General features: G+C 40.7%; 1 protein-coding gene across 1 annotated transcript; it reads left to right on the top strand.

The window, feature by feature from the left end:
- Positions 1 to 4: 4 nt before the first annotated feature.
- Positions 5 to 20,683, top strand: Tfb2m (transcription factor B2, mitochondrial). The gene is made up of 8 exons (XM_075989288.1): positions 5 to 458; positions 1,314 to 1,402; positions 3,207 to 3,357; positions 8,743 to 8,891; positions 13,260 to 13,349; positions 14,986 to 15,048; positions 16,086 to 16,246; positions 20,260 to 20,683. Exons 1-8 carry the CDS (start codon positions 146 to 148, stop codon positions 20,435 to 20,437), a joined length of 1,194 nt encoding a protein of 397 aa, XP_075845403.1. The 5' UTR covers positions 5 to 145; the 3' UTR covers positions 20,438 to 20,683.
- Positions 20,684 to 22,342: the final 1,659 nt, after the last annotated feature.

Raw genomic sequence — 22,342 nt, 5'->3', positions numbered from 1 at the left:
ATGCTCCGGCGTTCGCATGCGCTGTGTGTAGTGTTTTCTTCCGCCCGGCCTGGTGTGCCGGTGTGATGTTGCACGTGGGATGGCGTGCTCCTTGTTCTAAGCAGAAGCTGCCCTAACTGGTGGTTGTGGCGGACGATAGAGGAGGATGTGGGGCGCGGCGATGGGGCTGCCTCCGCGGCTGGCGCTGTCAGTGCTGGCTGGTCCCGGTCGCTCATGCATTCTGGGGTCTGGAGCTGCGACTCGGAAGGACTGGCAAGCGAGGAACTGTCGTGGCTTCTCTGAGTTCTACCTGCAGCCGTTATTTGATCCTGATTTAGAGGAGTCACCCTTTTATGCATTCAAGGGTCGAGCCGAGCCTACGCGTCACGTAGCAAGTAAGAAATTGGCCAGGAACCTGGCACGACACCTGCTGGGGTTCCAAAAACCATCCCGTCAACTTATACTAGAGTGCAACTCAGGTGAGATGAGCAGAAGTTTGCTCTTAACCTTTACACCCCTGATTTTCTAAGTTATGTTTATTTATTGTGTTTTAGTTCAGAAAACCTAGCGAGAGTCACTTCTCTCCTTACACCATTGTGGGCCTCAATGATGGAAATGAGGCTGTCAGGCTGGACGCCAGGTGCCCTTGCCCTCTGAGCGTTCTCATTGGCCCCTAATTGTACTTTTTCTTTTTTTAAGCACCACTTCTTACAGAAAGTCGGTTCCGTTTAGACTAGACAGTAGTTTTTATGACGAAACATTCAGATAGTCCATGAGTCAGAAGTAAGCCGCAATCTCATATACTGGTTTTTCTTCAAAGGAATAGTGGGATTTTTGAGGAGTGTTAAGTTTTGCTGTCACTGACAGCCGGCAGTGCTCTGCTACTTACCTGTTGGGATGTTGTGCCTAATCATCTTTTTACATGTGTAAAAAGAATCATATCTGGGAGTGTTGTGAGATTTAAAACTTGTGTAAAACCCTGCTTTGGAAGAGACTGTGGCCGGGCATGGTAACACAAACCCTTAATCCCTGCAGAGGCAAGCTGATCTCTGAGTTCAAGTCCAGCCTGATCGACATAGCTAGTTCCAGGACAGTCAGGGCTACATAAAGAGAGACCCTATCTCAAAAAACAAAATAAAACAAAACTAAACAAAATAAAAACAAAAAAAGGAAAAATATTAAGATGGGCTTGATGGTACACACCTTTAATTTTAGCATTAGTTTGGCAGTGCCAGGCCCATCTCTATGAATTTGAGGCCAGCCTGGTCCACATAGTGAGAGAGACTACGTATGTTGTTTATTTTGCAAATAAAACTTTTCTGTTAATATTCCAGGTCCTGGAGTCCTGACTGAGGCATTACTTAGAGCCGGTGCTAGAGTGGTTGCCTTTGAAAGTGAAAAGTCTTTTATTCCACATTTAAAGGTATATTTTCTAAATGTAGTTCCTAAAGTAATTTGTTGTTCTCTCCACTAACTTTGAGTGGGTTAAAGAAGTGAAATTAAGCACAGTTTCTTCTTATGGACTTTTAGGGACCATGACTGGTATCTCCAAAGAATAGGACCCATTGTGTCTTCAGCGCTTGTTGAGTAACTAAGAGCTTGCTAGTTTTCTAGTTCCTATTGGGGCCCAGAAAATGATACCTCGCAGTTTGACACATTGACATGCTGAGTATTTTGAAATAAAAGACAGTTGGAAGCCTGCAGACGTAGCTTCAGAAAGAAGGTGTCTCTACCTCCCTATTTCTTTACTTCTTTCTTTTTCCCCTTCAAATCGAACCAGAACTCCTATTCCCCAAGGATAGTCCCGGAAACTAGGACCCCCTCCTGGCCAGGCAAACCGCAGCCTGTGATGATTGTTAGCTGTCCCTGTGAGAGCTGCCTGTAAAGCTAGTCTCTGACCTACCTTGTGATAGATAGATCACCTGTCTGTGCCAGTTTCCTGACAGCATGGAGAATGACTGGTTGACTATGAAGTTCTGTGTGACAAAAAAAAATTGTGGAAATAGCTACGATAGCCAAAGACAGAATTTTTTAAAAAATGAACTTTTGAGTAATGAGTTGTTTTTGGCCTTTGGTGTGGTTATGCTCAGAGGTAGAACAATTATTTGGCCTCGCACACAAAGTCTGATACAAACCCCAGTGATGAAAGCCAGCCTGGCAGGCTAGGTGCCGCGTGCCTTTAATCCCACAAGTCTGGCGCAGTGGCAGAGGCACCAGATTCCAAGGCTATCCTAGCCCACATTGGGAATTTCAGACCGGACAGGGCTACTAAGATTTTTTTTTTAGGCTATGGTAGCCCAGGTTGGCCTCAGCTTCACAGACCGCCTCTTTCCTTCTGCCTCCCAAGTGCAAGTACCTGTTATGTGGGGGCAGAGGTAGAAGAATCACCCAAAGAGACCAGTCTCATCTACATAGTGAGTTCCAGCCCAGCCAACGCTACCTAGGGAAGCCCAGTTTTAACATTCATTTCCCACACCCTCCAAAGGAGACAGCTTTATAAATAGCTAATGCAATTAACAAAAAGAAAGGAAAAATTGTTGTTGAAATTTTTTTTTTTAATTTCAGGTTTTTTTTTTTTTCTTTGAGACAAGGTTTCTCTGTGTGTTCTAACTGTCCTGGAACTCCCTGTGTAAACCAGGCTCACCATACCCACCTGCCTCTATCTTTTGAGTGCTGGGGCTAAAGATCTGGGCCACCATGCCTGGCTTGGTTTTGTTTTTTAATGAACTTGTGGTTGAATCCAGGGCCTTATGTGTGCTACGTAAGTACTGTACTTCTGATCTCCACAGGTCCAAGGGAAGGTTACTTTTGTTTCAAAGCTGTTGCCCTTTGGTCGTTTTTTTCTGCAGCAGTTGATTTTTAGGTCCTCTGTTAAATTCGTGGTACATTAAGAATATTTGTACCTTCACATAGGATCGTTGGATTTCTTATTTGAGGTGCATGTTTGGTGTAGGCTCTGTCATTGAGCTTTATACATACCAGCCCTTGGATTTTAAGACCAGATCTCACTATATTATGTAGTCTGGTCTTAAACTTATTCTGTAACCCAGGCCCTTCTAGAGTTTGTCATTCTCCTGTCTCAGTTTCCTGAGTGATGAGATTGCAGATATGCCCCATTGTGCTCAGCTAATTTTTGAATTTTTTTTTCTTATTTTTTGGGGTAGAGCTTTGACTTGTAGCATGGTGTACATGTTAGAACTTCTAATGTCCCCTCCTCGTCTCTTCAGTCCTTAAGGAAGTGTATGGAAGGAGAGCTGCAAGTGGTTCACTGTGACTTCTTTAAGATGGATCCTAGACATCAGGAAATAATAAAACCAGAATACAGCTCACAGGTCATTTTTCAGGATTTGGGAATAAAAGCGGCTCCTTGGACAGCAGGTAATTTTTGTCATTCACTAAAGCTAATTCTTTATAAACAGCTATTTCTTTGCCAGTGTGGCTCATTTGTTTACTGGATGTACATGCAATATAGAGAGAGATTTAGATTGTTAATAAGCAAGTGGTGTTACACTAAGTGTGCCGTTCCTTTTTTCTGCTTGTGAATAACCATTTTATTTCTGTACAGGATAAGTTATGTACTAAGGGGGAGGCTTAGTTACTGAGTTCTATTTGTATATATTCATTGTACATGAGACTGTATTGCACAATAATTTTCTTGTAAATATATGTTTAAATAAGTGTCATTCATATAAATTTCCTTTCATATCACCTTGTCTTAGGGTTTGTATTGCTGTGGAGAGACACCATGACAACCGTGGGAACTCTTATAAAGGAAAACATTTATTGAGGTGGCAGCTTACAGTTTCAGAGATTTAGTCCATTATCATCATATCATGATGGGGTCATGGTGGCTGGGAGTTATGGCATTGTTCAGGCAGACATGCTGCTGGAAAATTCTACATGTAGATCCAAAGGCAACAGAAAATGAACTGTCTCACTGGGTGTGGCTTAAGCATATATGAAACCTCAAAGCCACCTCTGCACTGACACACTTCCAAGACCACACATACTCCAAAAAGGCCATACTTCCTAATAGTGCTATTCCCAAACCACCACATACCTTTTTATTTAAAATTCTTTTAAAGATTTATTTTGTATGTATACATGTTCTGCCTGTATGTTTGTTTATACACCATATTCATGTAGTGCCCATGGAAGCCAGAAAAGGGCTTGAATCCTCGGAACTGGAATTTTAGACAGTTATAAACAGTTGTCAGCCACCATGTGGGTGCAAGGAATTGATTAATGTCCTACAAGAGCAGCTTGAACCTCTGAGCCATCTCTGCAGCCCCTCCCCATATTCCCCCTCTCACCTGTTATGCTACTATACTTCATTCTCTTATAGCTTTGCTTCTATTTTCAGATCATAGTATGTATACATGATTTTTATGTTCCTATGTAAAATCTAATAACTACATATGAGGAAAACAAGATATTTGTCTTCTGGGGCTGGCTTAATTTGTTTAATATGATAATCTCCAGTTTCTTCCATTTCCTTGCAAATGACATGACTTTGCTTTTTTTTTTTATGTTGTTTTTGTTTTATTTTTTGTTTTTTTGAGACAGGGTTTCTCTGCGTAACATTCCTAGCTGCCCCGGAACTAGGTTTTGTAGACCAGGCTGGCCTCAAACTCACAGAGATCAGCCTGCCTCCTCCTCCCGAGTGCTGGGATTAAAGGCGTGTGCCACTATTGCCCAGCTCATAACTTTTGTTTTTATGACTGAAAAAAAAATGGCCTTGTGCATTGTAGTTAGTTTGAATGCATTAATAATAAATTATGATGCCTTCTTAATGGATTGTTCCATTAATCAGTACAAAGTGACCTTTAATCTCTTCCAACTTGTTTGTGTTTGAAGTCTGTTCTGTCTGTCAGAACAGGAGCATTTGCTTGGAGCACCTTCTCCATTCTTTCACCCTAGGTTTGCATCTCTCTGTCTTTGATCTGAGGTCTGGTTCTTAGAAGCAACAAATAATGAGATCCTGTTTTTGTTGTTGCTTTTTGGTTTCTTAATATTTATTTATTTATTATGTATACAATATTCTCTCTACATGTATGCCTGCAGTCCAGAAGAGGGCACCAGACCTCATTACAGATGGTTGTGTGCCACAACGTGGTAGCTGGGAATTGAACTCAGGACCTTTGGAAGAGCAGGCAATGCTCTTAACCGCTGAGCCATCTCTCCAGCCCCCGCTTTTTGGTTTCTTGAGGAGGCATTTTGGTTTGTTTATTTGCTTGCTTGCTTTCTTGTTTAGAAAGGGTCTCACTATGTGCCTTGACTGGTCTGAACTAAGCCTCAAACTCATAAAGATCCATTTGCCTCTGTCTTGATGCTGGGATTAAAGGTATGCTCACCACACCTGACTTAGGTCCTATTTTTAAATGCAGTTTACTGATCTATACCTTTTGATTGGGGAATTTAGGCTACTAACACTTAGTTTTATTATTGAAAAGTATCTATCCCTGCTATTTTATTGATCTTGTGGTGTTTTCTTTCTCTCCTTTGCTTAACTGCTGTTTCTAGTGTATTTATTCTTTCCTTTCGCCTCCTAGATGTTTTATCTTTCTCTTTCAGTCTGAAGAATTCTTTCAAGCATCTTCTGTAGGACTGGCTGGCTTAGTGGCTATGATTCCTTTAGTCTGCTCTTATCATGTAATGCTTTTCTATCTCTTTTGGTGTTGACAAAGCTTTGTTGGGTGCAATATTCTGGGTTCACAGTTGTCATCTTTTAGAGACTGAAATGTCATCCCAAGCCCTCCTGTCTTAGTTTCTGTTGAGACATCTGCTGTTACTCTGCTGGCTTCATTTACGTGCAGTCTGCCATTTCTCTCTTGCAGCTTTCAAAAGCTTCCTTTGTTCTCTATAGTGAGTGGGTTTTTTGTTTGTTTGGTTTGGTTTTGGTTTCTTGAGACAGAGATTCTCTGTGTAGCCCTGGCTGTCCTAGAACCCACTACGCAGACCAGGCTGGCCTTGAACTCAGAGATCAGCCTGCCTTTGCTTCCCAGATTAAAAGCATGACCACCACCCAGCTGAGCATTTTGACTGACATGAAGTGGAAAAGTTCTTCTCTGATCTGGTCTGTTTGGTGCTCTAAATGCATTATTAATTGAATGGGCATGTCTTTCCCTAGATTCTGCTATGATTTTAATTAAAATATTTTCTGTGCCTTTAGCATGAATCATTCTTTTATGCACATGATTTGTAGATTTGGTCCTTTTTATAGTTTCTGCAGATCTCACATGTTCTGTTGATACCTTCCAGTTAATTTATTTGTATCATTTTTCTGAATATTCCAATTTTTCTCCTTTGTCTTGAGCCCAGACAGTGCATCTTCACATGGTCTGTTCTACCAGTCAGGCTTCCCATGGAGATTTTTATTTGACTTAAAGTATTTCTATCTACTTACTGAATTTCAATTTATATCCTTACTTAACCTTATTTCATTAAGCCATTGTGTTCTCTTGGAATTTGTGCAGGAATTTGTTAGTATCCTCTTTTGATTTCTTTGGATATACTTGCAATCCCTAGTGTACCCCTAAAAGTAGAACAGTATCTGCAGAGATAATCACTGTCAAAGGGTAGGCCCACTGTGAACGTATAATAGAGTCAAATACACAATTCCTTTTAAGTGCCAATCATTTTAGTAAGTACAGGAACACTGATGCTGTCTGTATTAAGATATTAATCACAGTGAGTATGTATGAAAAGGTAAAGATTGGTGATTAGTATTGAGTTGTTGAGAAAAGAAGAGGGGGAAATAAAAGGGTAAAAATAGGAACTGCAGGATTTCAGTAAAGTAATTTTAGCTAAGGTTAGACTAAGTAGAGGTAAAGAAATCCAGTGGCTAGAGAGATGGGTGGTTAACAGCACTTGCTGCTCCTCCTGAGGCCTCGAGTTCGGTTCCTAGCATTCACGTGGGCAGCTCACAGCTGTCTGTACTAACAGCTCTAGGAGAATCCTTGTGCACCTGTACCCAACATGTGTGCAGAAACATACATCTGTGCATAACTTTGAAATAATGAAAATAAATATTAAAAATAGACAAATTATCAAACAACCTAAAAGATTAAACGAGTCCCAGCTGTTCGGAGGCTGAGACACAGGGACCCCACAAGCCAGTTTATATCCCGTGTGCTTTGTACAAACCTGTGGAAATAAAGAAGAGTGGAGAGCAGGGTAGAAGGACAAAATTAGCCTGCTAAATCGTGGTTGAGTGTTAAACAGATGAGCGTGAAGGGAAAGAGCTGGTTGGGGATAGAGAAACTGCCTGCAGTCTCACCTGATTATTGCCCTGCACTTGGACACCTGTCGCTGTCCAGGGTATCCTTCCACATGAGGTCACAGAGCTCATTCCGCTGGGCATCCTTCACAGGTCTGCTCATACATAACGTCACGCCTAAGGTAGGCCTTCAGGAGTCCAGTTTCAAATGCTTATCCCGCTCCTGGGCTGCACTTCCAGGTGTCTAGGGTGTGCCGCCCGACAAAAGCGTCTGTGTTCTCATAAAGACTCTCAACCAGGTAACCATCTCACTGAATACTGCATGGCTCTAATTCAGATTTCTTCCCCCACTCTAGTTCCATGACTCTTTCTGGGGGAAAATTGGGGCAAATTAGAGACAGGACTAAGCTGGTAGCTCAGCGGGAGGGTTTTGTTTATTCATTTAATGTGCTTGTATGTAAGTATGTGCACGTACATATGGGTGCCCTCAAAAGCCAGAAAAAGGCATCAGATCTACTGGAGCTGGAATTATAGATCACCGTGAGACACCCAAGGTGGGTGCCGGGAACCAACTTGGAGTCCTGTAGAAAAGCACTAAGTGCTCTTAACTGCTGAGCCATCTCTCCAGCTCCTAGAATCTTGAAAATGGTGGGGTTTGCTACTCCATCCTAGCATCTCCTCCTCCTGTCATTGCCATAGGCAGCTGTCTTAGTTAGGGTTTTTATTGTTGTGCTGAAACTTTATGACCAAAGCAACTTGGGGAGGAAAGGGTTTGTTTTGCTTACATTTACACATCACTGTTTTTTATGGAAGGAAATTGGGACAGGAGCCTGGAGGCAGGAGCTGGTGCAGAGGCCATGGAGGGGTGCTGCTTGCTGGCTTCTCCTCATGACTTGTTCCTGCTTTTTTATAGAGGACCATGAACCCAGGAATGGTACCACCCACAATGACTGGGCCTTTCCCCCATCAATCACTATTTTAAAAATATTCTCTATAGGCCTGTCTACAACCTGGTCTTATGAAGGTGTTTTCTCAATTGAGACTCCCTCCTCTCTGATGATTCCAGCTTGTGTCGGGTTGACTTATAACTAGCTAATGCTGTTTTTCATTTTTTTTCCTCTTTATGTATGTGTACATATTCTTGTTTGTGCACATGTAATGTGCATGCATGTGGAAGCCAGAGTTTGATGTTGAGTGTCCTCCTCCATCGCCCCAGGTTTCTCACTGAACCTGGAACCTGTTTAGGTAGACTGGAATTAGGCTCTCACACCTGCACGGTAAACCTCTCTCTGAGCCCTCTCCCTAGCCCCGCACAGTTTCTCATTTTACTTCATTTCTAAACTAGACATTTGCGGGGGAGTTGCCCACCTCGTCTTCCAGTGTCACCCAGCTGCTGTGTTATCTCCCTGGTGATTCTAGCGTGTCATACCCACATGGCATCTACCATCTTGGATCCTTAACTGAAATAGTTACCATCAGTAAAATGTGACCATAGGAAAAAGTTTTAAGAAACTTATGCACATCTGTGCTTGTATCCCTAACAGGTGTTCCTATAAAAATATTTGGAATCCTACCTAATAAATACGAAAGACGAATACTTTGGAAAACTCTGTTCGATCTGTATTCCTGTGACTCTATATTCAGATACGGACGAATAGAGCTGAATCTGTTTGTTACGGAAAAAGAATTTCAGGTGGGTTGTGAACAGGTAACTTGTGTTGCTGTGAGAGTGTACTGTAGAGAATGCTGTGGTCTTCCGAGGAACTTCAGCTGAATTTTTATTTGGGGTCCCTGACATTTGAGAGTTTCAATTGTTTTACAATGTACAGTTAGTTCAGTGGCATTAAATATATTTATATTACACATCCAGTACTTACTGTCTAGCTCTAAAATTTTTTATTTCTGTGTATGAGTGTTCTGTCTTTCTAGACATCAGATCCCATTACAGATGGTTCTTAGCCACCATGTAGTTTCTGGGAATTGAATCAGGACCTCTGGAAGAGCAACCAGTGCTCTTAACCACTGAGCCATCTCTCCAGCCTATCCAAAAATTTTTAGATTTTCCAATGAACACTTAGCTCCCCATGCTTCCATTTCCTCAGGCTCTAGTAACCGTTCTCCTGGCACCGTCTGTGAGCTTGGCTTGAGTCAGCCTATATTTGTCCTTTTGTGGCCGCTTTATCTCACTTAACATAATATCTTCAAGTTCATCTGTGTTATAGTGTGTTGAAGTTTCCTTTTTTTCTTTTTTAGCTGAATATTATTCAGCTGTATGAACTCAGTAACTTGTATCTATTCATTCGTAAAAGAACACTTAGCTGCTTCCACCTCTCAAATATTATGAATAAAGCTTCCGCAGAAGCCGGGCAGTAGTGGTGTACACCTTTAAAACCAGCACTCAGGAGGAAGAGGCAGGCGGATATCTGTGACGTCGAGGCCAGCCTGGTCTACAAAGTGAGTTCCAGAACAGCCAGGGCTGTTACATAGAGAAACCCTGTCCCTGGGGGGGGAAAGGGGGGAGGTTGGAGGGGGGCTGGAGGGGAAACTGCCACATTAAAAAAAAAAAAAAAACAACTGCCACATACACAAGTCCTTGCTTTCAGGTTGTGACAGGGTGGTGTGCAGGTGGATATAAACTTTTTTCTTTCTTTATTCTATTTTATTTATTCATTGATCTACTTATTTGAGAAGGGGCCCTCACTAGGACTGTTTTCCATTTGTCTAGACTAGTCGGCCAGTAAGCCCCGAGATCCTTCTGTCTCCACCTCCTGATAAGATACAGGCGTGAACTGCTGCTGTGCCTGGCTTTTCTGTGGGTGCTGAGGGTCATCCTCAGGTTCTCATGCTTTTGTGGCAAGCACTGTACCACCCGAGCTATCTCCCCAGCCCTTGCTTTCAGTGATTTAGTTCATATAAGTAGAACTAGGATTGCTAGGTCATGTGGTAATTCTACATGTAACTTTTTAAGGAAGCGCCATGCTACCTTCTTTGTAGATACATTTTACTTTTCCAACAGTAGGATACAAGTATTCAGAATTTTTCCATTATCATACTTGTGTTTGTTTCTTATTTAATTTTTTGAGGTTCTTTTTGTTTGTTTTGATTTGTAGGGCTTTTTTGTTGTTGTTTTTCAAGAAAGGGTTTTCGGTGTAATAGCCCTGGCTGTCCTGAACTTGCTGTGCTTGCACTCACAGAGATCTACCTGCTTCTGCCTCACAAGTGCGGAGATTAAAGGTGTGCGTCACCCACAGCCAGCTAATTTTGTGTTTCTTATTAGTGTGTAAGCATGAATGCATATATGCCACACCATATGTATGGGAGTCAAAGGTGTCCAGGGATCGAACACAAGTCAGCAAGCTTACCCAGCCGCGTCGTCCCGCTGACCTTTTCTTTGTATTTTTGATACCCTCTCATAGTTGGATGAAGTCGAGTTTCATTATGTTAGCGTTTTCCTAATGGCTAGTTAGGTTGAACATCTTTTTTATTTACTTACCAATCATTGCATATCTTCCCAGAAGCAGAGTCTGTGAACATCTTTTGTCCTCTTTGGTTTTTCATCACCTTGACTGACGTTATCTTTGATAGGAGGGTACATCAACACTTCTTTCCATTAAAAATGAAATTCACGTCCCAATGAAAACAGCAGAGGAAGTTGATTTTATAGACAGTGGAGAACTGAAGAAAGCTAAACCAAAACAAGATAATCATTTCACAATTAATATTTCTAAAACAGAAATAGAGATGCAGAGCAATAGAAAGATAGCAAATTGGTTACCACTGTGTTCTTTCAGATGACCTTTATAATGATTAATACAGAAGGACGTCATTATGCTGGCAGGTGGTCCCTGGCTTGTTTGGGAACTTCGGCTGCTCCTGATTTCCGGGAGAAGCAGATAAGCAGCATGGGTTCACCTTGGCACGGAGCTCAAGACGGTGGCTCCGGTGTAACTTTTAGTCTGCTCTTCGGGAGTGCACAGACAGCAGCCTCTCTGCCTTTTCCTTTTGAGTGAGGAGCTGTCCTGCAGTCCTGAGTCGTGCTGTTAGGATCTGCTAAGGGATCACAGTGCTTCCTGTGCGTGAGCTTTGCTCCAGTATAATTGACAGTGTCCATTTGTCCATAATGGATCCCTAGGTAGGAATGCGGTGTAAGAAATGAGGGAATGTCTCCTCACCCAGATAGTATATCTTGGCTAACCATGTAGAATGAGAGCAGTCAAACCTGACCCTTCATACATACGTACGTGCATGCATGCATACATAATACATAATTCATATACAGTATATAAACCAAAAATGAGAGCAAGGTATGTAAGAATGTTCTTCAGGTTGTAAGTTGACCACAGTGTGTGTGGTCCAACTATTTGGGAGGCACTTGGGGGTAGTGGAAGAAGGTTCAGGATCAAGGTTATCCCCAATCGTTTCAGACCAGCCTGAGCTATGTGAGACCCAAAATTTTGTCTTGCTTTCAGCTTCTTTAACATGGACTTTTCTGTGAGATCCTTTCTCAGTGATACCTTCCATTAATAATAAGAATAATAACAATAATAACAATGACATTATCCTTAATGTCCAGCAAGAGTCAGCTTTGCTGGGATGGTGGTGGCATGCCCCATAAATCCTCAGGAGACAGAGGTCAGCCTGGTCTACAGAGTGAGTTCCAGGACAGCCAGGGCCACACAGAGAAACCCCATCTCAAAAATACGATTAAGAATTATTTTTTATTAAAAAGTCATTTTGTGTGTGTGTGCGCGTGTGTACACTCATATTCACTCACATGCGTGCACATCATTGTTAGCCATGTGGGAGTCAGGAGAAAACTTGGAAGTGTCATTTCCTCCTTCTACCATGTCGGTCCCAGGGATTGGATTCAGGTCCTCAGGCCTTCAGGCTTGGTGACCAGCACCTTTACCCAGTAAGCCATCTTACCATCCCCAGCCATAACAATTCTTGATGCGCGTAATTCTAACATACCTATCTTTCTCCATAGTACATGCTGTTATGTTGTGTTGTTGTTAGATCCATAGTGTAGGAACTGTGTTGGTGGGTTCCTACTTATGTTTGTAGGTTTTGAAACAATCTTGCTCTGTAATATGGGCTGGATATTGAACTCACTCTGTAGCCCAGGCCAGCCCTGAACTCAAAGGAACCCTACCTTAGTTTCGTTAGTGCTGCAGTTACAAGGTGTTTGCTACCATGTCTGGTCATTATACATTTTTTACTTTTGCTTTTTTTAAATAAGATTTCCCCCTGAAAGTCACGTTATTAAAAGCAATTTCATATGTAGTAATTATTTTGAGATTTTATTTTTATTTCATGTGTATGATTGTTGCCGGAATGAATGTCTGTGTACCATATGTATGTAGTGCTTGAGGGGTCAGATGAGGGTGTGGAATTACAGACAGTTGTAACATGTCATGTGGGTGCTGAGAATTGAACCTGAGTCCACTGGAAGATCATCAAGTGCTCTTAACTGCTGAGCCATCGTTTTGGCCTGTGGTTTTGTTTTGTTTACATTTTTATTTAGATGCATGTATTTATGCCATGTGTGCGTGTACTTGGCAGAGGCTAGAAGGTGTTGGAGCTAGAGTTACAGGCTCAACAATTCTTGAAGCACAATTTAATAGCTCACAGTTTGAGTTCTGAGTGGCATTTTGACTGTGCCAGGACCAAATTCCAGTCCTCAGAAAGAGCAGCAAGTGCTCTTAACCAGCCTAGCCCGTATACAGTCAATTTTGTATGTTGATACCATATGTTTTCAAAAAAAGAAAACTCTTGATTGAACATCCTTAAGTTTAATGTTTTGTGCTTAGTTCTCATCTGTCTGGTTTGTTGAGACAGGGACTCTGTATGTAGTCCTGTCTGTCCTAGAACTCACAGAGATCCTCCTGCCTCTGTCTCCTGAGAACTAAGTTCAGAGGTGTATGCAACCACACCTGATCAATTCTCATCTTTTAATTTAAATTTCTAGATGCTATTAAGATGTTAAAGTTAAGATCTGACATTTGATATTGATTATGAGTCTATGTAACATAATTTTGTCTTTTTTCTTTTTCTTCACTAGAAACTGATAGCAACTCCTAAAAGGCCAGATTTATACCAGGTATTGAGTGTGCTTTGGCAAGTGGCTTGTGATATTAAGTTTATTCACATGGTGAGTAAATTCTCCGATGCTGGGACAACTTTATAACTCAGAGGCTAATTTATTAAAAAACTTAATTTTATTATTTTTCAACATATTTAGTTTAGTTTTATTTTGAGATAAAACTAAATCTACCTGGTGTGAGTTCACAGAGATCCTCCTGCCTCTGCATCCTGAATTCTGGGATTAAAATCATATACTACCACCAGTTATTGAAAGGAAAGTAATGTTGATACTTCTTTGGCACCTTTTTTCTCTAATCATAAAGGTAATACGACAATCAGGTAGTGGTGCTGCACGCCTTTAATCCCAGCACTCGGGAGGCAGGGGCAGGCGGATCACTGTGAGTTCGGGGCCCGCCTGGTCTACAGAGCTAGTTCCAGTACAACTAGGATGACTCATAGAAACCCTATCTCAGGAAAAAAAAGAAAAAAAAAACAAGTAATATGACTAGCTCATGATAAAAGTAGGAAACTTACTGGGTGGTGATAATGCACACCTTTAATTTCACATTGGGGAGACAGAGGTCGGCCTGATCTACAGGGCTAATCCCAGGATAGCCAGGACTACACAGCCTTGCCCCAAGAAAACAAACAAACAAACACAAGAGAATGAGACTTGTTTGAGACATGCTCTGTGAAAAGGAAATTTTGGGAATCAATACTGTAGTTCTGTAGGACATACAGGACGTATTTTGGTCTTCTGTTTTTTTTTTTTTCCTTAATATAGTGAATATCACGTTGCCTTGTTTTATGAGACAGGGTTTCATTATATAACCCAGGCTCACCTCAGACTTTCCATCCTCCTGTCTCAGTATCTTAAGTGCTAGGATTATAGATGTATACCATCATATGTAGCTTTACCCAGTCTCTTACCTGTTACACAAAATATGCTGTTTGGATATTGTAGTTCAAATAGTCATTGTTAATACTTATTTAGCAATACCAGATAGGATTTGAACTGATTTATTCTTTTATTTGTGTGGGGGTTTTGGATTTGAACATAGAGACAAGTGCTCAAATACAGAGTTACAGCCCTAGCCCCTAGATATGGTTTGGTTTTTTTATCTGGTTTTGTTAACAGGGTGGGGTTGACTGGATCTCATAGCCCAAGCTACCTCTACCTCCTAAATACTAGGATTATATTGTACACCACCATACCCAGATTTGCATAGGTATGTGGGGTTTTTTTTTTCAGTTTTTTTGTTTGTTTGGGTTTTTTTGGGGAGGTAGTAATAACTTGTGGTGTTTGACTAAAGAGAACTAACAGAATTGAGGAGCCTTCGGCCTCATTTGAAATCTATGTAAGCGAAAGGATGCCCTGGGGTAGAAGAGATGGCTCAGTTGGTAAAGTGCTTACAGTACAAGCATGAGAACCTGAGTTCAATTCCCAGTACCCATGGAAAAAAGAGCCCAAGGGCTTGGGGAGGCAGAGACAGGAGGATCCTTGGGGCTTGCTAGCCAGCTAGACCTACAGAATCCAAAGATCCAGGTTCTGTGAGAGACCCTTACTCAAAACTAATGTGGAGAGAATGATAGAGGAAAAGACCTGAAAACAGCTTCCACCCTCCACACACATGCCCATGTGCACACGTACCACATAGATCTACGGAAAGAAAGAAATATCTTGTCTGTTTTTCTTCCTCCAGGAACCTTGGTCGTCGTTTAGTATATATACTGAAAATGGGCACTTAGAGAAGACAAAGCTTAAGGTAAGAACAAATGATGCTATTCCCATGTATCACATTTATTTTCTTTAAGATTGTCTTCAGAGGCTAGAGAAACGTCTACCCCACAAAAAAGGATTATCTTTTCTGTATTAAGTTTTTCAGTAATAAAGTTATGCATGCTTATCTTTGCACACACAGTAAATAAGTGTATGTTTAGAAAAAGATAAGGAAAAGGCTAGTCAATAATACATTTGTATTCTTGTATCTGCTAGTGGTTTTCCTTGAACATAGCAGCGACTTGATTCATGTTGATGTTGTGTCTGGGCTCTGATTTTTACTATAACTACAACTCCAGTACACTGTAGGCTGAAGTTTCCTGTCTTGGAACCACTTGGTCCCAAATATCCAGCCGCTGCTTCCAAATTATCACACAGAGACTTAATATACTTATAAATGCTCAACCAATAGCTTAGGCTTATTATTAACTAGCTCTTACACTTTAAGTTTTATTACTCTTTATGCTCTGTCATGTGACAGTACCTTTTCTCATCACAGCATGCCCATCTTTCTCGGCTTCTGGCCAGTGTCTCTCTGCCCTTCTCTTTCCCTTCATCCTTACTTTGGTCACCCTGCCTATACTTCCTGCCTGGCTACTGGCCACTCAGCATTTTATTAAACCAATTTGAGTGACAAATCTTTACAGTGTATGAGAGGATTATTCCACAGCAATACACTTTAGCTGTCTGTTTTAGATAAAGGACTCAGTCTGAGCTTGCAGTCCAGGAGGTGGTGAGTGGTTTGCTAGACACACATTGGGTTTGCTTCATGGCTGAGCATTGGAGAAGGACCCTCACATCACCTCTGGTGGCAAATGTAAACAAGTCATATACAGAATAAAAAGCTCGTCCTTCTAGGTTACTTTCTGCTCAGAACTCTGACATGACCCAGGTTATAAAGTGTCAGGCCTTCAGTAAGAAAACCCAGAGACACTGGGGATGTGCAAGTGGCTTGGAGGAGTAAAGGTCAGTGCTTACCCTGCAATAGTTTATGACTAACGAAGTTATTTCTTTTCTGTCTAGGAATCATTAAAATCAATGAAACAAAATCTGTATTTTATTCAAATGACTCCTCGTAAAGGTTTATTTACAGAACACTTAAGTCCGTTGAATTATGATATATTTTTCCACATGGTAAAGCACTGCTTTGGGAAGCGCAGTGCCCCAATAATACAACATTTAAGGTAAGTAGAAATTCAATGAAGACAAACTGTAAAGGTAGTGATTTAATGTTTACTTTCTCCTGTGTTATATGGTGGTTTTTCACATCTTGATTTAGAGTAAGATGTGCCCATGTTCATTTGCCTGTTAAAAATACTTTCTTCTAGACTGGAGAGATGATTGAGAAACAGTTCACAAATGACTGTAATTCCAGTTCCAGGGGCTCCAACACCCCCTGCTTTGCCTCTGTGGGTGCCACACACACGACACGCACACACCTACCCATAAGATAAGATTTTAAAAAGCAGTGAGTAAAGATACCCGTTTCCCTGTTGTGCATTATGTTTTCTTTTTTCTTTTTTAAATATTTATTTATTTATTTATTATGTATACAATAGTCTATCTGTATGTATGTCTGCAGGCCAGAAGAGGGCACCAGACCTCACTACAGATGGTTGTGAGCCACCATGTGGTTGCTGGGAATTGAACTCAGAACCTTTGGAAGAGCAGGCAATGCTCTTAACCACTGAGCCATCTCTCCAGCCCCTTGCATTATGTTTTCTACACCTCCCTCTGACCACTTGTTTGGCAGATGATTCAGGCTTCTTACTGACTAGCTCTACATATAAATTAGCCCATTTCTAATCATCTGTATATTGCCACATGCCCCATACATAGTTTACTAGTCATGGTCTGGCATGTTATTCCTCTGGTGACTGTTGGCATCTCCCCGACTCTGCCTTCTTTCACCCTGTCTCTCTGCTTGGACTTTCCGCCTAGCTATATTCTGCCCTGCCAAAGGCTGAAGCAGCTTCTTTATTAACCAATGGTAATAAGACATATCTACAACATACAGAGAGGTATCCCACATCATTGTTCAGTGTATGTTTATTTTGTTTTTATGTCTGTGCACACTTGTGCTATTCCTATGTCCTTTGGAGACCAGAACAGCATTTGTATCCCTGGAGCTGGAGTCACAAGAGCTGCCTGACAGAGGTGCTGAGAACTGAGCTCAGGTCCCCAAGAAGAGCATCACACACTCTTAACCACAGAGCCATCTCTCCAGTCAGTGTGATGTGTTATCCATTCGCCTTGTAACTAGCAGTTCTTAAAGTGTTGTCAGAAGATGGAAAAAGTGTTAAAATAGTTATTTTAATTAATAGTCATTTACCATATAGCCTTAATGAGACTGTTAGCTAGAAATGTTTATTTTTAGTTAATTTATTTGTTTAGTTATTTAGAGATTCAGTTTTATATAGCCCAGGCTAGCCTAACTTTCTGTACAGTCAGAGATGACTGAACTTCTGACCCTCCAGCCTTTACTTCCCAAGCACTGGGATTATAGGTATATAGATGTATACACCACACTATTTTCACATAAACAGTAAGCCCGTAATCTCAACTCACAGGGGCAGGAGAATCACTCACATGAGTTCAAGGCCTGTGTTGTAAATTGCAGATCAGACTGAGATATAGAGTGAAACCATCTTTAAAAAGCCTCACACATAGGTTGTTGCACACTTTTAATCCCAGCACTTGGGAAGTAGAGGCAGGTAGATCTCTGTGAATTTGAGGTTAGTCTTATCTACACAGTGAGTTTCCATGCCAGCCAGGGCTATGTGGTGAGATCCTATCAAAAAAATAAAAAGATAATATGTAAATTAGAATTTTTGTGAGGTTTGATTACACTACATTAAACTTAAATCGGTGTCTAGCTCTGAAATTTTAGGAACAATTATCCAGTCTCCTGAGTGCTAAGATTTTGGCTTAACATTTTTTTTTTTTTTTTTTTTTGGTTTTTTCGAGACAGGGTTTCTCTGTAGCTTTGGAGCCTGTCCTGGAACTCCCTTTGTAGACCAGGCTGGTCTTGAACTCACAGAGATCCGCCTGCCTCTGCCTCCCGAGTGCTGGGATTAAAGGTGTGCACCACCATTGCCTGGCTGTGGCTTAACATTTTATATAAAATATTTCTCATCCAAGCCAAGTATGGTAGTACATACCTATAATCCCAATACCTGAGAGTTGAGAGGTTTCTGTCCCACCCAGATCCTCCAGCTGTTAAGTCCCAAAGAAACACACAGAAGTCTACATTAATTAGCTCAGGCTTCTTATTAACTCTTACAACATATATTATCCCATAATTCTTGTCTGTGTCAACTACCTGGCTTGGTACCTTTATCAGTGAAGCTTTCTCATCTTGCTTCCTATGCATCTGGATGACGACTGCAGGCTGAGCTTTCCTCTTCCCAGAATTCTCCTGTTCTCGTTGCTCTGCCTATACTTCCTGCCTGGTTGCCCCACCTATATTTCCTACCTGGCTACTGGGCAATCAGCATTTTATTAAAATACAAGTGACAAATCTTTATAAAGTACAAGATCATTGTTCTACAGCACTCCCCCCCTTTTTTTTTCAAAACAATTCTGAATCTAATCTCCCATATTTAGCTTTCTTCCTGACCATTATCCATAACAACTTGTAACCAACACTCTAAACAAAGAAAAATATCCATAGTCCATTTTTTGGAGTGTGGTTTTTTTAGGCTACTTCCTGCTTATTGGGGGTGCTGATAATCTTATGGGGCTCTAAATGAAAATTTGGGATTATGATCAAGTCCTGACTGGAGTATCCTGTGAGGCTTGATCATCTCAGCGTTTTGAGTCTGTTCTGGATGTAGAACTCAGACATCTGGACCATCCACTCCTATTGGAGATTTCTCAGGGAACCTGATTTTTCTTAGCCAAGAATGAATTCACAGCCTCTCATTTCCTGTAGAAACAAAAAACCTCTTCTCTAAAGTAACATATCTTTGACTTAAAGTTTGAAGTCAAAGCATTTCCAAAATATATATGTTCTATTAATCCAGCAGCATTTGTAATCAAATGTCTTTTAGCAGCTGTTGTTCCTTCCTCAGCCATCAAACCATTCAAAGACAACACAATTAACATACATTATCCAGTCTCTCTGTGTAGTTTACATCTTTATGTGGCTTATTTTAAACTTTTTTTTTTTCAGACTAGGTTTCTCTGTGTATCTTTGGCTATCCTGGCACTTACTCTGTAGACCAGGTTGCCCTTGAACTCATAGAGACCAGCCTGCCTGCCTCTGCCTCTTAAATGTTGGGATTAAAGGTGTGTGCTATCACACCCAACTACTCTCTTTTTTATTTTAAGGACCTTATCCTTTTTTCTTTTCCAAGCCTACATATATTTTTAAACACACTGTAAACCATTTAGAGGTTTCTTTTGTCTGAATCTATCTTTACTGTATATCTCTCTTTTTCTGACCACATGAGTCTTTAATTTGCTAAGTGATTTAGCAAATTAAATTAGCTGGGATTAAAGCCATGACTTTGATGGGCTAGATCCACCCCATTCCTTAGCTTTCTGAGAGTCTAGCCTCATGGCAGAGGTACTGGCTGGAGCCATGTTTATTGCCATAACTCTGGCGCTTCCCTTCCACCACCAGGAAGCCTGCTATTGGTTATTCATCAACACCATTGAAGTGTTTTGTAGCAGAGCTTCTTAAAGGGGCTGCAAGGTTTTTGCAGCTAAAGCTGAGTCAGGAAGCTTCTCTTAAATGAGACATGCGTGCCTCTAGCAAACAACCCACCTGAGAAAATGCTACCGAGAAGCCGTGCTTAACTCTTTTTGTGTCTAGAATTCCTTCTCAAATTCTCTCAGGTTTTAAGTGGATTTAGTTGTCCACATTGGCGCCATTTGTTAACAGAGGTTTCTGTCCTGCCCTGTCCCACAGCCGTTCAGTCCCAAAGGACCACACAGAGGTCTACATTTATTATAAACTGGTTGACCTATTAGGAGTTCAGAGTCACCCCAGCACAGAGGATTTACATATATTACATGTGTGTATATACATACATACATACATACATATATATATATATATATTCTGAAGTAAATTTAATTATATAGGCTAGTCATCTTAATTGAATTTAGGAGGCAACTCTCTTAGACTTAACTGTTGTGAAAAGGGATTAATCATGTTTACTTGTTTGTTTGTTTGATTGCTTGTTTTCAGTTCATTGAGCACAGTTGAGCCAATTGATGTACTGAGGCAGGTGAGACTAAACCCTGGAGCGACAATTCTTCAAATGTTTCCTCAAGACTTCAAAAGACTGTTTGAAACTATAGAGCGTTCTGAGGACACTATCTTTAAATGGATCTACAGTGAAAGCTTGGAGGACATTCGGGCCTAGGCAAACAGTCTACAAGCCATGAACTGGAGCTGCTTATCTATTTATTTGGAAATTATGAGACAAATGAAAACTGAATTTCAAGAAGTTAACACCCTTTCAACAGAAGAGAAATTATCCTCATCTGGCACAAATGGGGCTGTTACTTTCTTCTGAAGTTGATACCTTTTGACACACTGGAAAAGACAGTGGCTGTGGTTTTATTCAAAACTGAATAAAATATAAAGTTCTCAGTTTGATCAGATAAAATTGTTTTTTTAAAAATATTACTATCTGCAGTAGATCAGTGGTAGAACACATACCTAATGTGTCCAAGGTTCTGGTTTTATATTACTCTCTGCTATAGATCAATGGTAGAACACATACTTAATATGTCCAAGGCTCTGGTTTTGCTTCCTAGCACAGGAAATTTGAAAAAAAAATCTATTTACTGAACTATAAACTAAGTAGGTACAGGGTATTCCAAGTTGTAATTTAATTTCCTCTCTTTAAAAAGTCTTTTGGCCAAACATCTTTAAATATTGCAATTTTTACCACTGCCAATTGCTTGCATTTTTTCCAGTTTCTGTGCTGTAAAGCTTAGGAAAGGAGCTGATTTGACCAGGCATGGTGGTCCTGGAACTTGGAAGGTAGCAGACCCATCAGTTCAGTGCCAGTGTTAAGTAAGGATGAATGTGAGACCCCTTTGGCTAATAAGAGACCCTGTCAAACAAAACAGTATTAACTTGTTTCAAGAAAAGGATGAGTTTATCTTTCTATCTGTTGTAATGGATTATCAGGTACTATACAATGTAATTGTTTAAACTTTTTTAGAAATAAAAAGGTTTTACATGATATAATTTTTTTACTCTAAATGCATAAGTGAAATATTAAATTGACCCCAAACTTATTTACCTTAGTTCTATCATATCTAGTCAGTGTGCTATCAGTGAGTAATTCTGTCTGTAACTGAAATTTGAGGAGCTACCCCTAGAGTTGCAGTGGTGGCTAAGATGGAAGGGTTCAGCAGACAAGAGTTGGAGACCTGTCTGGGGGGTGGTGGGGGTCAGGAACAGATGGAGTGTTTATCTGATCTTTATCAATAAAAACTCAGGAGTCAGGCATCAGGGTAAAAACCTGAATAATCAGAGGAGCCGCAGAAAAACAACCAGTGACAACACCTCTCTCTTCCCGCCTCTCTCTCATTCCTCAGTCCAAAAAGGACCAAGTCCTTCTCTAAGCCCCACCTGTCTACTTCCTGTGTCTATCTGTCCTCAATACTCCAAAACCTCTATGGTTAATTTTGGTCAGCTAGTAGCTAGCTAACCCTGCACTCTGATTCAAAGCAAACTTTATTGCCAGTCTCGGGAACATCTGAAGTGGTCACAATATCACATAACATTTCTCCCTTTTGTCTAAATAAAAAGGAAAGATTTTAGCTCTTAGGACAGAAAAACCATATACATTAAGAACAATTATCAGGTAAGAATTACATTCACAATGTTCAGTTCATTTGTACTTGGCAAATCAGAGAAAATATTCCATTATATATCACATATTGGTGAGTTCAAAGTTTGGTACCTAATTCACTTTCTACCCTAACTTGTCTTACCAACTCCAAACTTTTTTTTTTTTAAAGATTTATTTATTATGTATACAACATTCTGCCTCTGTGTATGCTCCCACGCCAGAGGAGGGCGCCAGACCTCATTACAGATGGTTGTGAGCCACCATGTGGTTGCTGGGAATTGAACTCAGGACCTCTGGAAGAGCAGGCAGTGCTCTTAACCGCTGAGACATCTCTCCAGCCCCAACTCCAAACTATTTTTAGACCTCAAACATTTTCTTACATAAACAATTTGAGCTTTTTTGTCTCTCAACCTTATATACTTTACACTACTTTTGTGAGTTTCATTTCTGAATTTGGTA

The sequence above is a fragment of the Microtus pennsylvanicus genome, chromosome 10 (genome assembly GCF_037038515.1).
Source record: "Microtus pennsylvanicus isolate mMicPen1 chromosome 10, mMicPen1.hap1, whole genome shotgun sequence".
In the NCBI taxonomy this organism is placed as follows: domain Eukaryota; kingdom Metazoa; phylum Chordata; class Mammalia; order Rodentia; family Cricetidae; genus Microtus; species Microtus pennsylvanicus.
Note: the sequence above shows the minus strand (reverse complement) of the source record. Positions and strands in the feature narration are given on the sequence as shown.

What these genes read in the sequence shown, in the direction of transcription:
- Tfb2m (XM_075989288.1), top strand. Translation starts at nt 146, where the DNA reads ATGTGGGGCGCGGCGATGGGGCTGCCTCCGCGGCTGGCGCTGTCAGTG. An exon ending in TTACGGAAAAAGAATTTCAG is followed by an intron (nt 8,892 to 13,259) that starts GTGGGTTGTGAA and finishes TTTCTTCACTAG; the next exon opens with AAACTGATAGCAACTCCTAA. An exon ending in TAGAGAAGACAAAGCTTAAG is followed by an intron (nt 15,049 to 16,085) that starts GTAAGAACAAAT and finishes TTTTCTGTCTAG; the next exon opens with GAATCATTAAAATCAATGAA.